We start from the raw sequence: 12,142 nt of genomic DNA on the forward strand, positions 1-12,142 counted from the left end.
CCTGCCACTGCTGCCGCTGTCTCTGTCGATAACGATACGACAACGGCCATAGCTAGAAATCACAAAATCACAATCTGACTCAGACATCCCGAGAACTCTCCTAGTATGGACGACGCGCTCCATATCCGCCCCGTCAAGGCGGACGGCCGCTCGAGCGCGTCGGCGGCGACGTCGTCGCGCGCCGCCGCCAACCTGAGCATGGAACGCCTCTACCGCAAGCGCGCCATCGACCGCGAGAACCAGCGTGTTCTGCGCCAGAAGAACAAGGCCCGGCTGGCCGAGCTCGAGGGCGAGGTGCGCGCGCTGACGGAGCGGCTGGCGCAGGCAGAGGCCGACAAGGCGCAGGCGGCCGCGCGCACGCAGACCTCGTCGACGTCTCTGGAGGGCATCATAGCGTCACTGCGGTCGCTGCAAGTCTCGCTGGCCGTGGTGAATGCAGACACTTCGACGGCCGGATCGTCGGTCGGGTCGGGCAGTGCGGCGGGCAGCTCGCCGGGATCGTCGCCGCTAACGACGACCGCGTCGCCGGTGTCAGGCCCAGCAGCCTCGGTAGCAACTACGGTGGCACAGACGACCTCGGCATCGTCCCTCTCGCCATCGCCAGCCTCACTCCAGCCAGATACAAAGCCGGGGCCGATGGCACAGTCTGGTCACTCGGTCGACCAGCCGATGGGTGGCACGCAACCGTACGCCGGTGACACGGTTTCCATGAACCTCGACAACATCGACTTTTGGGCGCCTGGGGCGACAGTCACTGTGCCTGTCGACGACGGCGTTTCGTTTCAAAATAGCGACTGTACGTGTTGCTCTCTGTCGACGATAGAACGTTCTCCCACTAACAAAACAGTTTCTCTCGACATCGACTTGTTGACGCGGAGTCTGCCGCTGTTCGCGGACGGCCATGTACATCCTCCTCAACACGCACAGCGTGCCCCGTCGCCCACACAGCTGCAACCCTACCGATATCCGCAGTACGCGGCCCAGCATTCGCCGCATTCACCTCATTCGCAGCATTCGCCGCATTCACAGCAACCTCAACAGCTGCCGCCGCTGTCGTCCGATCCCCAGCTGGCTTATCCATATACACAGGGTCATGTCCACCGCAACCCGCCCGGCAGCATCGACTTCTCGGCGCCATCGCCGCCTGCGCCAGTACCGACCAGCGACAGTGTCCGCCGCAGTCCGCCCGACGACGCGAGCGCCGTGTACTTGGCGCGTGTCGAGGCCAACCGACTGCGGGATGTGTCGCCTGTTTGGGCGGTGACGCCGCCCTATGTACCACCGACATCGAACGTGGATGATGTAATTATCAACTTGGTGTACAAGAGAAGGCGAGGCCAGTCGGTGGGCTCGAGGGCCGCCACGGGTGCATCATCGACCGGGCGGTCGCTGTCGACGGCGTCGGCCGCCACGACGACAACGACAGGAACGTCTGCCGGCTCGACAGGCTCTACGACACCCTCAGCCTCTGTCTCGGTGTCCACAGCTGCCACGTCGCCCTCCGACGAGTTCACGCACACCCACTTCCCCTCGGTCCATTCCCTGCTGAACCCCGTTCTCTACGAACCCGACCGCCCTGTCGCGTCGACGATTGCACGGCACGTCGCCGGCACCGTCATGGACTACGCGTCCCCCGAAAAAACGGCCCTGCTCTACATAATGTGCATCTACATCCGATGGCTCATCACCCCGACACGCGAACATTACGACGCCATCCCCGAGTTCTTCCGGCCGACGGGCGCCCAGCTCGTCGTCCCCCATCCCGTTTGGATAGACACGCTCGGCTGGCCGCGCGCCCGCGAACGCATCGTGTCGCACCTCGACCACACGCGCTACCGCGACTTTGCCAGCATCCTTGTCAAGTCGCTGAGCATTGGTTGGCCGCATAACGGCCTGGAGGGGATTCTCGAAGCAAAGCCGGAGCTGGCGGGAGGCTCGTCTACTGCGACAACAGGAACAGGGACCGGGGACGGGAAAAACTATGTCATAACGCAGGCGTTTGTCCAACACGTGCGGGAAGCCAAGAACTGGACGGTCGGACCGGAGCTGGTGGAGGCGTTTCCTTGGTTGGACGGAGCCGTGAACGTGCGCGGGCGTCTGCCAGTGTCTTATTCGTGAGCGGCACAATGTCTCGTACTTTACGTCGTTACGTCGTTACGCCGTTACGTTATTATTTTACATGTCACACGATTTGTCTACCGATGAATGAGATTTTTTTTTTTTTTCACCACTTTATATAATTCAAATCTTCTTTCGTCTATACCCTACACTCATTAACATCTCTAGTTTCAACGCTGTCAAATTTGCTCTCCCGAATGAGTAGACTCAACACCGGACCGACAACAAGGCCAGCAAGGCCACTACAAGGTTGCTACGGAAGCCGGCCAGCCGTCCAGCTCGACGTGGTTGGTGATTGTGACGAAATATAGTTCCGATGTAGTGTGACTAGACTATAATGGGGAATGACTTCAACGTCAGGAAATTTCATCCTCTTATTAATGTTGTCGGCGTATTAATTCGTCGATTTCAGAGAGCGCTATTTGAATATCTAGATGCCAACCCTGTAGACCCAGATCTTTAAATGTCCGAGCCGCTCACGTCCTGTCGAGGTTGCCGTCTTATATAGGACTGGTTTAGGACGTCTCGGTTTCTGTTGTCCAGTCTGAGGTCCTTATTTGTTTGTTGCAGATGACATGATCTCAAAAGATTGGTCGCTTGGTTATCAATGGCATAATCACAACGTCTCCACGGCGCCGACTCGAGAGACATTGGTCTAGAGCTGTGGAGTCATCCAGTGTCATTCACATCTGTTTTCGGCCATTCCTCTTTGTAAATCATGCCTTTTCTTGTCTTGTTGGCCCTCGTTCCGTCCTTGTCCGGGTTCTCACAAGGCTTCTTCGTTGCGTAGACGACGTCGTCGTATTAGTGAACCACGCTAGCACGACTCGTTGTTGGTGCGTGCACCCTATCTGCCGGTTCAGGGCTTCTGTCAACATCCTGCCACACAAGGCCACGCTAGCACGACAGTGCATCCCAGGGCGGTAATTACCTGTCGACACGCGGGAGAATCTTCTCCTTTTCATTTACACCACTTCCAACATACATCCTCTGCACCACAACACCAGCAACTCAACGACAGAGAACCCCATGGCCACTCTCCAGTAACTCCAGTGTCTCCCAACATGGATGGCAATCGTTAACCGATGCACTTGATACGACTTTCTGCATGCTCTGAGCCCTTTGAGACCAGAAGAAAGCATCAAGTTGAGCAAGTTTCGAGTTGAACGAAAAGGCAAACAAACACTTACACGACTCTCTCGATGCGGTTGGCCCGTTCTCCCACAAGGAGGAAATAGGCCAGGCGGCCAGCACCTGCAGATACTCGTGGTCTACACACACACACACGCGGCGGCTCTGCCATGGCAGCGCAGTCTGTGTTGTCGTTGCCTTTCGGTTGCTGTCGGCCCCGTCAGGGTGCGTCGTCTTCTCGTGCCCACTGATCTCGCCTGTGTTGGTGGTACTGCATCGACTATATTCCTTACGGCCAGTCGATCGTGCTGTGTGTCATCTCGCCCTCTAGAACCGCAAGCACATCGCCCTGCTCGCATCGACTTTGGTGGCCACCGTGATCTACAACTCCATCAACAGCAGCAGACATTTTGAATGAACACGACATGACATGGCATGACGGGACTCGATCAGCCTGTGAGATGGGAGATGGACAAAACGACACGTGCAGCGGTGGCAATCATATCGGAGACACCCCTTGCTTTAGATGGAAGGGGAATCATCAAGGAGGCAGCGAGAGTCTGTCCTTTTTTTTTTTTTTTTTTGTTCAAATTCGTGAGATGAACAAATTCCAGAACTGACGCTCATTGTTAGTAGCACCCCAGCTGAGGAAAGAGCTGAAGTAGAATACATCGACGAGATTAAAAAGCGCATTCGCGTCGACGTGATGTCGAATGTGGTTTTCTCTCTGCTTCTGACAATGGAATGCGACCTCATCTTGTCAATTCTTGACAGACCGCCGGAAAAGCTTGAGCATGCGCTGTCGTGCGATAGTGGCTCGGTCGCTGAAAGCTCGCTAAAACAGACACTCTTCAGCGGTCTTAGTACCCACGCCAGCATCGCGTATTTCCATCCCACACCAAAATACCCACAACACTAGCACAAAACAGCTTCAACTGGAATGCAGTCTGGATTGCATCCTGCCAGCCCATCATGAGGAGAGCTCGAGAGCTCTTGTAGCTGGACACGAGGATGACGCGTGTCTGTTGGTCCCGTCTGCCTTTGCGTTCCGTGTGTCTCGTATTTGCTGCATTGCTGTGGCCCCTTCAACATGTTCACATTTTCGATTCAGACATACAATCTCAAAGCGGAAAGAAAACAAACAAACCTGTCTCATTGTGTTCCACGCAGCACATCGCAGTGCATCTTGTGTCTTTTTTCTGTTTACGTGAAGGCTCTTCTCTCCGTGTTGCCTCACGTCGTCTTCACTCTTCCCCACGCTCCTCCCATCATGCATCTGCCGTCCTAACGATGCCCTGGCTTGCGTGGTCGCATCTGGAAGCGCCTTCACCGCATCATCGGACACGACCGCAGCAGTCGCGCGCGCACTGCCACCGACGGCACTGCTCGTCTGTCGCCGACGACTACACCGTGGCGGGTCGAGAAAATCAGCGAGCATCCCAACAAGCGTCCCAACAACCACTCCGAACATTGGCCATCTCGCCACTCTCACCGCGCTGGTCTGTCGCGAGTGTAGCAGAAGAGCCCGAGATCGACTTGGACGACATCCACGACATCCACGACATCCACGGCATCCACGACGTCGACGGCGCGGAAGCCTCACCCACCGCCATCGAAAACTCCCCGTCGTACCGCAACTCGGTCCTCTCCATGGCGTCCACCAACACCACATCAACGACGTCCACGCTCCGGCGCTACTGGTCGCCCTCGCCGTCGACGCCAACGTCCTCGTCACGGCCTCCCTCGCGGTCACAGCGGCCACTCTCCCTTTCGTCGTCACCGCCGTACGTTGTGTACCTCTCGCAGTCGTCCGCCGCCACACCGGGCATGTCCACAGCGCCAGCTTCGTCCCCGTCCAGTGCGCCGTCCACAACATCGTCGGCTTCGTCGGCGTCGACAGCTTCCTCTGCGCCCTCGACTGCGCACTCAACGGCGCCCTCAACCTCATACGCTGCCGAGAACATTGACAACGCTCCCGTCTACCGCCCGCCGACGCCCGTCACGAGTGACCATGTTGTGGTGTACATCCCTCCGCTCGTCGACGGCGCCGGTGGCACCCTCTCTCGCTGGCAACGGATCCACCAGTGCCGCCCGCCGGCCGCTCACTACACCTTGGGCGCCGCCTCATCCACCTTCGTCTCTTCGTCCGCCGCCCCCGCCCTCACGCCGTATCGCCTGCTGGCGTCCGATCTGCGCTGGCTCGCCGTGAACGCCCCCGATCTCATGCGTCTCGCCTGGGCCAAGGCCAGCACGCCCCTGTGGGCCGTGGCCCGTCCACGCGCTTGGTCTTGGTCTCGATTGTTGACGGTCCCCGTAGATGACGTGGCCGATGCCGCCGAAGCACTGTTGCAGACCGGTCTCGCCGTGGCAGAAGTGGCCATGCTGGCCGCAGGGCCCGCACTCTTCCTGTGTCTCCCCGGCGCGCTCTTCCTGACGTGGCTGCTGCTTTGCTTTGCGGCCGTATACACCGCCGCCTGGCCCTTGAACGGTGGTGCCCAGGCACGCACAGGAACTGTCTACCGATCGTGGGCAGCGGATCGTGGACGTCGTGTAGAGGACGACGATGATGGCCTCGACGACTCTGATGACGATGACGATGACGACGATGGCGATGACGACGACAGTGACGGCAGCCGCCCTAAGCGCCGCCGCGCCGAACACTGGTTTTTCGTCCCTGGCCTGGGTGCGACCTCCCAGTCACTCGCCAAGACGGGCCCCCGCCTGGCTGCCGTCTTTGGGCGCCCGGTGACTCTGCTGCGCCCGGCATACACCTATGGCGCCGTGGCCGATGCACTCGTGGTCCTGCTGCAGCGGCTCCTCCTGCCCGTCTGTGTTCTGCCCGCACCGGGTGCATACGGCGTCTATGCCGAGCTGCGCCGCGCTCTTCTGGCCACAGCGAACCCGCGTCGCGCACGCATCGTCGTCCTCGCACACAACGCAGGCGCCATGGCCGTGTCGCAAGCCCTGGCCCGTCTGACAAGCGACGTTCCGGCCGCCCGCCTCGCCACGTTGGAAATATACACGTTTGGCTCCCTGGCGCCCGATTTTGTCCTGCCGTCAGCGACGGCCGGCGATCAACAACGGAAGCAGCAGCAGCCACAGCAGATGGAAAAGAACAACTGCAACTCGTCATCTTTCCATGTCGAGCACGTCGCGCATGTCCATGACCCGTGCGCCCGCTTCGGTGTGCTGCGAAGTGTCCGCGACGACCTCGCCGGGCGCTATGGCGGCGGTGTCTTTGTCGTCGGCAGTGGTACGCCCGGCGGCAATATCAACAGCAGCAATACCGCCTCAGTGAGTAGCGGCGGCGTTGGACTCGGAATCGGCTTGAACGTCGGTTCGACCACATCTAGTTTCCGGTCGATCAGCCGCGGCCGCAGTGTTTCGCCCCCCTTCCCTCCGTCGTCCGCTGCCTTCAGCAACAATAACTACCACAACAATCACAACAGCAGCAACAGCATCGCCAATATCTCAAACCGGAAGAGCCGCCACCGCATGAGCTTCCCCTTTACCTACCAGCAGCAGCAGCAGCACCAGTATGCCATGCAAAACGCCACCTACCGCCGCTCCGCCTCGTCGTCGTCAACAAACTCGCTCGCCAGCGAAACCTCGTCGCTCGCGCGGACGACGTTGCCGCCTCGAAAGCCCGTTCTCACCATGGAAGACTACCTGACGGCTCTCTTTGGCCCCGAGCCCTGGTCCATGCGTCCTGACCCGGCATTCGACCGGGACGGCAACCTGCTCTTGTCGTCGTCCTCCTCCGACGCCTTCTTCTTGGGCGCCGCCATGAGTGTCGACCGCGAGCTGGCCGAGAGGCGCGAAATGGCCGCCATGGCCGCAGCGAGCACAGGCTATGATGGCCACGCACACGCTCACGCACACACCCGTCCCCACCGTGCCCTCAAAGAGTACCGCCCGGGCCTCGCCACGTCCACGGCCCACCACCGTCTCAGCTGGACCGGCCTCGGGGCCACGGCCAAGTACGGCACCACCAAACACGCCCTGCTGGGCTCCACCAAGACGCGTCGCACGTCGCAGCTGCACAAGATCGCACAGCAGCCGCCGACATTGTCAGCGTCGCCGGCCGCTGCCGAGGGCCTGCGCGGTCTGGAAATCGTCCGCCGGTTGTGCAAAGAGCGTGACGGGCGACCGGGCCGGGAGGTAAGCATCTTGGCTGGCTACTTTGCCGACGCCGTAGCACGCCACCGCGAGCAGTTTGGTTTTTAGGCTGCCGACTTGATATCAACTGTGAGACATCCTTTCTCATTCCTGGTCTTCTTCTCCCCTTTCCCCTGTACATAATTTGGAATACTTTGCCTTTTCTTACCGTCCTTGTGGTTCCTTGTTGTTTCTGGGTCCTTTTCACCCTCGGTATTGCGTTTCTTTGTCATATCGTTTTCTTTTCGTTATCTGCGTTCAGTTTGGAAACTTTGGAGTCAGTTTAATAGTATGGGATGGATTCATCATGCCACACAGACATGACTTAATATTAATCAACGCTTTTTCTTCAACCGGTGCATAAACAAGCACCGCCCTTTCAAAATGGAGCCAAAATAGAAACGAAACAAGTCCTTGTTGTGAAAACTATGAATGTAGCATCCAAGATAAGTAGATAATATGTAGGATGATAAGAAGTGATTAATAAATATCCAAAAAAGACAAAATCCAAATGGTATAGACATATCTTCGCAGAGCATGCTGACGAGTTCAGCGTTGTGCTGCAAAGATGGGTATAAAACAACTCTCCAACCATGTATGTGCCAAAATAATGCTCCAACAGAAAGGGACGTCGGGGGAAATCTAAATGCGGAAAATGTGGCCAGACGAGCTCGGTAATAAAAATTAAAAAAATCAACGCTTCGTATGCAATTCCTCTTCTCGTCAACTGTCTGGTTTAGTTGTGCCAGTATCGTGTTTGTTGTTGTGTACAATCACTTCGTGTTGTTGTTCATTATTTCGTCTGTCGAATCGTCTGTCGAATCGTCTGTCATGCATCGAATAAGGTCGGACTCTACGACCTCCTGCTGGAGCCGCTCTTCTTAAAGCCACGACGCATCATGTTCGAAACACACTCCTTCTCGGTTGACTCCTCCGCCTCGAGCTCAATACGATACCGCCGCACACTGCCCGTATCGTCGTCAAACGTAATCCGCCGCTTGGCCTTGGGGATGAAGCAGTCTGGCACCATGTGTCGCATCATCCAGCCCTTGAACCCGCGGCTGGCTGCATCGATGGCGGCATACTCGAGCCTCCGTGTCTGATCGCTCGTCCAGTAGTGCGTCGTCTGTGGCGGAGTTTGGTAGACGTCGTCATTACCGGGGGCGTCATAGCTGGCATCGAAGCCATGTTCGGAAGCGCTGTTGGGCAGTACAGCGTCGTCACCGGTGGTATGGGGATCGGGCGAGGGGAAGTGAAAATAGGATGTAGGATAATAAGATGTAGGATCGCTGGCCCGAGTGCTGTAAGGGCTACTGTCCTGGTAGATGCTGTTGTCGTACAACGAGGGGATGACAGTGACAGGGCTGCCGGAGTGGACGAGGTTAGAGCGGCTGTTGTACTTTGCCGTCTTGGGCAGGCGGTTTACCGAGCCAGACATGGCATTTCGCCGGGTAGGAGGACGGGTCCGACTGCCGGTACGGCTCGAGTGAGTTGAGTGAGCTCTCCGCTGGGACGTCCCGGGGCTTTTAGACGGTCCCTCGCGAGGCGTGATCGACTCGTATCCGGAATCTTGGCGGTGCATTTCGGTGGAAGACGACTTGGAGTGCTGTTCACCGAGGACTGGGTACCTGGACGTCTGTTGTTGAGACTTTGTGGGTTGAGTTGTATTTGATGGGAGACCCGTTTTGGATCTTGATTTCGGGTGAGGCATGGGTGTATTATATGAGAGGGCAAAACATACATCGATCTCCAGTAAAATTGATGTTGTTAGGAGGCTATGCTTAATGAACAATGGAAGACAAAATGAGCACAAAGGCGAATAAGGACACAAGAGGGTATTTAAGAAAGAAAACAAAGAGAGTGAGTCTGTTTAACCTCGACAGAATCAACAGGATGAATGGGTCGTCTTACATAAAAGACAGACAATCGTCGTCAAAGACAAGTTGGTATGGTGGTGGGACACAAAGGGCGGTGTTACAGATCTTGTTGGCAGTGTTGCGTGCTGCAGTCAAACCTCTGTTCCAGACAGGTGCAGCTGCAGGTGACAAGAGTTGGTAAACAAGAGGAAAGACGACGAGTCGGGAAGAAAATAAGAAACGCAAGGAGGAGAGAGGCAAAAGAGACGAGAGGCGAGAAGGCAATTTCATGCAATGGACGACTGTTCTCTTGCCGACCACGAGACGATCGTCAAAAAGGACAAAAGGAGGCAACGTGCGTCAACAACGAAATGATAAAAGGACGCTGGTCGGTGGAACACAAACTTGCGGTCTGGGCAAACGGGGTCCAGCGAAGGAAGTCGTGTAAGTGCGCCCAATAGTGTCGAACCTGGTGGGTTAAATTGGTGGGATGGGGAGTGTTGGTGGATTCGTGTTTGGGCCAGGCCCTGGAAGTGAGCGAGCGTTGTAGCGGGCTTGCGAAACGACAACAAAAAGGAAGAATAGAATATGGAGAAACGCAGAATGGGGCATTCCAAAGGTGTCGACAAAAGGCACTGTAAATCGTACAACACAAGCTTGACGGCGTGCAACGTTCCTGACGGGGCGGTGGCGAGGACAAAATAAAGAGACGATCAGGTCGGGTGGCTTGTTGATTTGTCCTTTCGTATTTCTTGTCCGTCTGTCCAGCCTCGCGTGAAGGGAGCAAACCCGTACTGCTCTCCTTGCCTCGTTTTATTTTGAGTTCGACACCCCTTGCCTATTTCGTAAGGTGCGAAATATGGAAAATATATGGCTGGAAATCGCAACTCAGAGCGGCGAATCGAGAAGCGGGCAAAAGAAGTCAAACCTGTGCTTCCTATGCCGGACGTTCTTAATCCGCTACGGGCAGAAGGCTTGCGTCCCGGTTGTTGACTCTTCGTGTCGTTAACCGACGGCTTCTTGTTGTTCCTATTTCGCCTGGGCCTGCGTTCGGAGCTCCTGTCGGGTGAATGTCGGACTTTGATCCCCACTTTCTTTTCGAGGTCACTTCACCCTGTGGTACTCACGGGGTAGCGTATTGGCTGCTACGGCTGGCCAAGAGTACGGCGTTGGGGGTACGGGAAATGGCGTGGGCGAAAAAAGACCCAAAGCGTCTGTTTGTCGGATGTTGAAGCAGGACAGCCACACTAATGCAGCCGTGCAGGCGCATGCAGCGGTCCAGAAGGAAATGGGCGAGTCTGAGGAGCGCACAATGTCGCCACAGGTCCACGGGTCCTGCGTTCCTGTGCGCCTGCGTTAACGCAACGAGCACGCTGCGGGTGTTCTTGTGGGGCTTGAATTTGCAGACAGAATAAACTGGAGATCGTAGGCTAGGAAAAACGGTGGCCAGGTACGGAACCACCGTGGCGGCAGTTGGGAAAAGAGCGTGAGAAACCAGGCACGAGCAGCGAGAGGCATGTGTTGGATGAAAGGGGCAGAGACGAGGGAAAAGAAGACGATGAACAAAGAAGAACATACAGGAGAAATATATGGCGATGCCGAGCAAAGAGCTTTCCTTTGCAGTCGCCGCCCTTCCACGTTTTTTTTTAATCCTTGGCAACGCTGATCGTCTTCGGCTTCTTGCTTTTTGTTTTCGTTGTTCTGACGTTTTCGCCCTTCCCCTCGTTTGCAATATCCTCCTGATCACTCCAGTCAAGAATGCTTGCAAACTTCGCAGTCTCGAACCAAGACCAGGGCCTCCGCCCTAGCTGTTTTAGTCGTGATGCAACTTTATTTTGTTGAGACTCACGCCAAATGGCACCACATCAAAGGGCGGTCAGGTAGTAGACCAGGTCAAGCGCGCCAAATTTGAATGCCTCTTTCGCCAAGCAGCCTTTCAGACCAGCACAAATCTTAAGGTACCATGAAGAAGTTTTGAGAGCCGCCTCCTATTGGTCCGTTTCGGCCCGCTTTTTCCTGAATACGCTCCGTTCATTGGTTGTTTAAAGACTTTGCGGATTGTTGCAGCCTGATTGGTCCGTCACGCTAGCGGCCCCCAGTTTTTCGTCCATTTGAGCCCTCTTATTCGTCAGAATCGCTTTTTTACTCCACTTTTTCGTTAGTTTCTGACGCGAAATCGATTTGATTCGTTGGAGGGGGGTTTTGTGGTCCGTTTTTGTGGGTCCGATCTATTCTGACCTTTACCGTGGCCGTGTTCTCACAACTTTAACATCAACCTTCTTTCGTAAATTATCATTAACTTCTATCTTTTATCAACTGTTTTATTCTCTTAGTTATCTCCCTCTGATCCCCGGTAGTAGGTTGTAGTAGGTAGAATCAACCCAGCGAGCCGATCGGAGTAACCGTACGTCCGACGACGGAGCGGGAGGGTTATACTTTTTTACTTCGATTTTGCCCTCATCTTATCGGTGCACCCGTATGTCCGACGAAGGAGGGCAGGAGGGCCATGCTAGTAAGGAACAAAAGCTTGGGGAAATGTGACGCTGTCTCTCGTTTGGGCGATTTATTGACTGTGCAAATTGGAGGTTTGTGTGATATTTTCGTCAGTGTCCAGCCGATGTTTTCAGTGACGATGTTTCTCCGAAATGCCCCGGAGTGTTGTCTCTCACTCTGCCCAGGTATGCCCAGGTATGCCCAGATGTGCCCAGAATGACCAAGACATACAAGTGCTGCAGCACAAGTTTGTTGGAGGGTGCGAAGTGGTCAGGTGGGCCTTGCGACTAGGAGGGGTGTGTTGTCTTGGTTGACGATCGACGCCTTGCTGTGATCCAGTGGAGATGGCCGTGGGAGAACACCGTGAAAGGCGACGGTCTTTTGTC

At 55.9% G+C, this 12,142-nt stretch overlaps 3 protein-coding genes across 3 annotated transcripts; 2 read left to right on the plus strand and 1 right to left on the minus strand.

The window, feature by feature from the left end:
* Window positions 1–105: 105 nt before the first annotated feature.
* On the plus strand, window positions 106–2,118 carry SPBR_02502 (uncharacterized protein; the record flags this gene model as incomplete). The annotated part of the gene is made up of 3 exons (XM_040760805.1): window positions 106–796; window positions 848–903; window positions 928–2,118. 3 exons carry the CDS (start codon window positions 106–108, stop codon window positions 2,116–2,118), a joined length of 1,938 nt encoding a protein of 645 aa, XP_040620085.1.
* Window positions 2,119–4,539: 2,421 nt separating this feature from the next.
* Window positions 4,540–7,476, plus strand: SPBR_02299 (uncharacterized protein; the record flags this gene model as incomplete). The annotated part of the gene is made up of 1 exon (XM_040760602.1): window positions 4,540–7,476. One exon carries the CDS (start codon window positions 4,540–4,542, stop codon window positions 7,474–7,476), a length of 2,937 nt encoding a protein of 978 aa, XP_040620086.1.
* Window positions 7,477–8,260: 784 nt separating this feature from the next.
* Window positions 8,261–8,989, minus strand: SPBR_03211 (uncharacterized protein; the record flags this gene model as incomplete). The annotated part of the gene is made up of 1 exon (XM_040761514.1): window positions 8,261–8,989. The coding sequence occupies one exon, from the start codon at window positions 8,987–8,989 to the stop codon at window positions 8,261–8,263; it is 729 nt and encodes a 242-aa protein (XP_040620087.1).
* Between the last annotated feature and the right edge of the window lie 3,153 nt (window positions 8,990–12,142).

This window comes from Sporothrix brasiliensis (assembly GCF_000820605.1).
Source record: "Sporothrix brasiliensis 5110 chromosome Unknown Cont17, whole genome shotgun sequence".
Taxonomy (NCBI): domain Eukaryota; kingdom Fungi; phylum Ascomycota; class Sordariomycetes; order Ophiostomatales; family Ophiostomataceae; genus Sporothrix; species Sporothrix brasiliensis.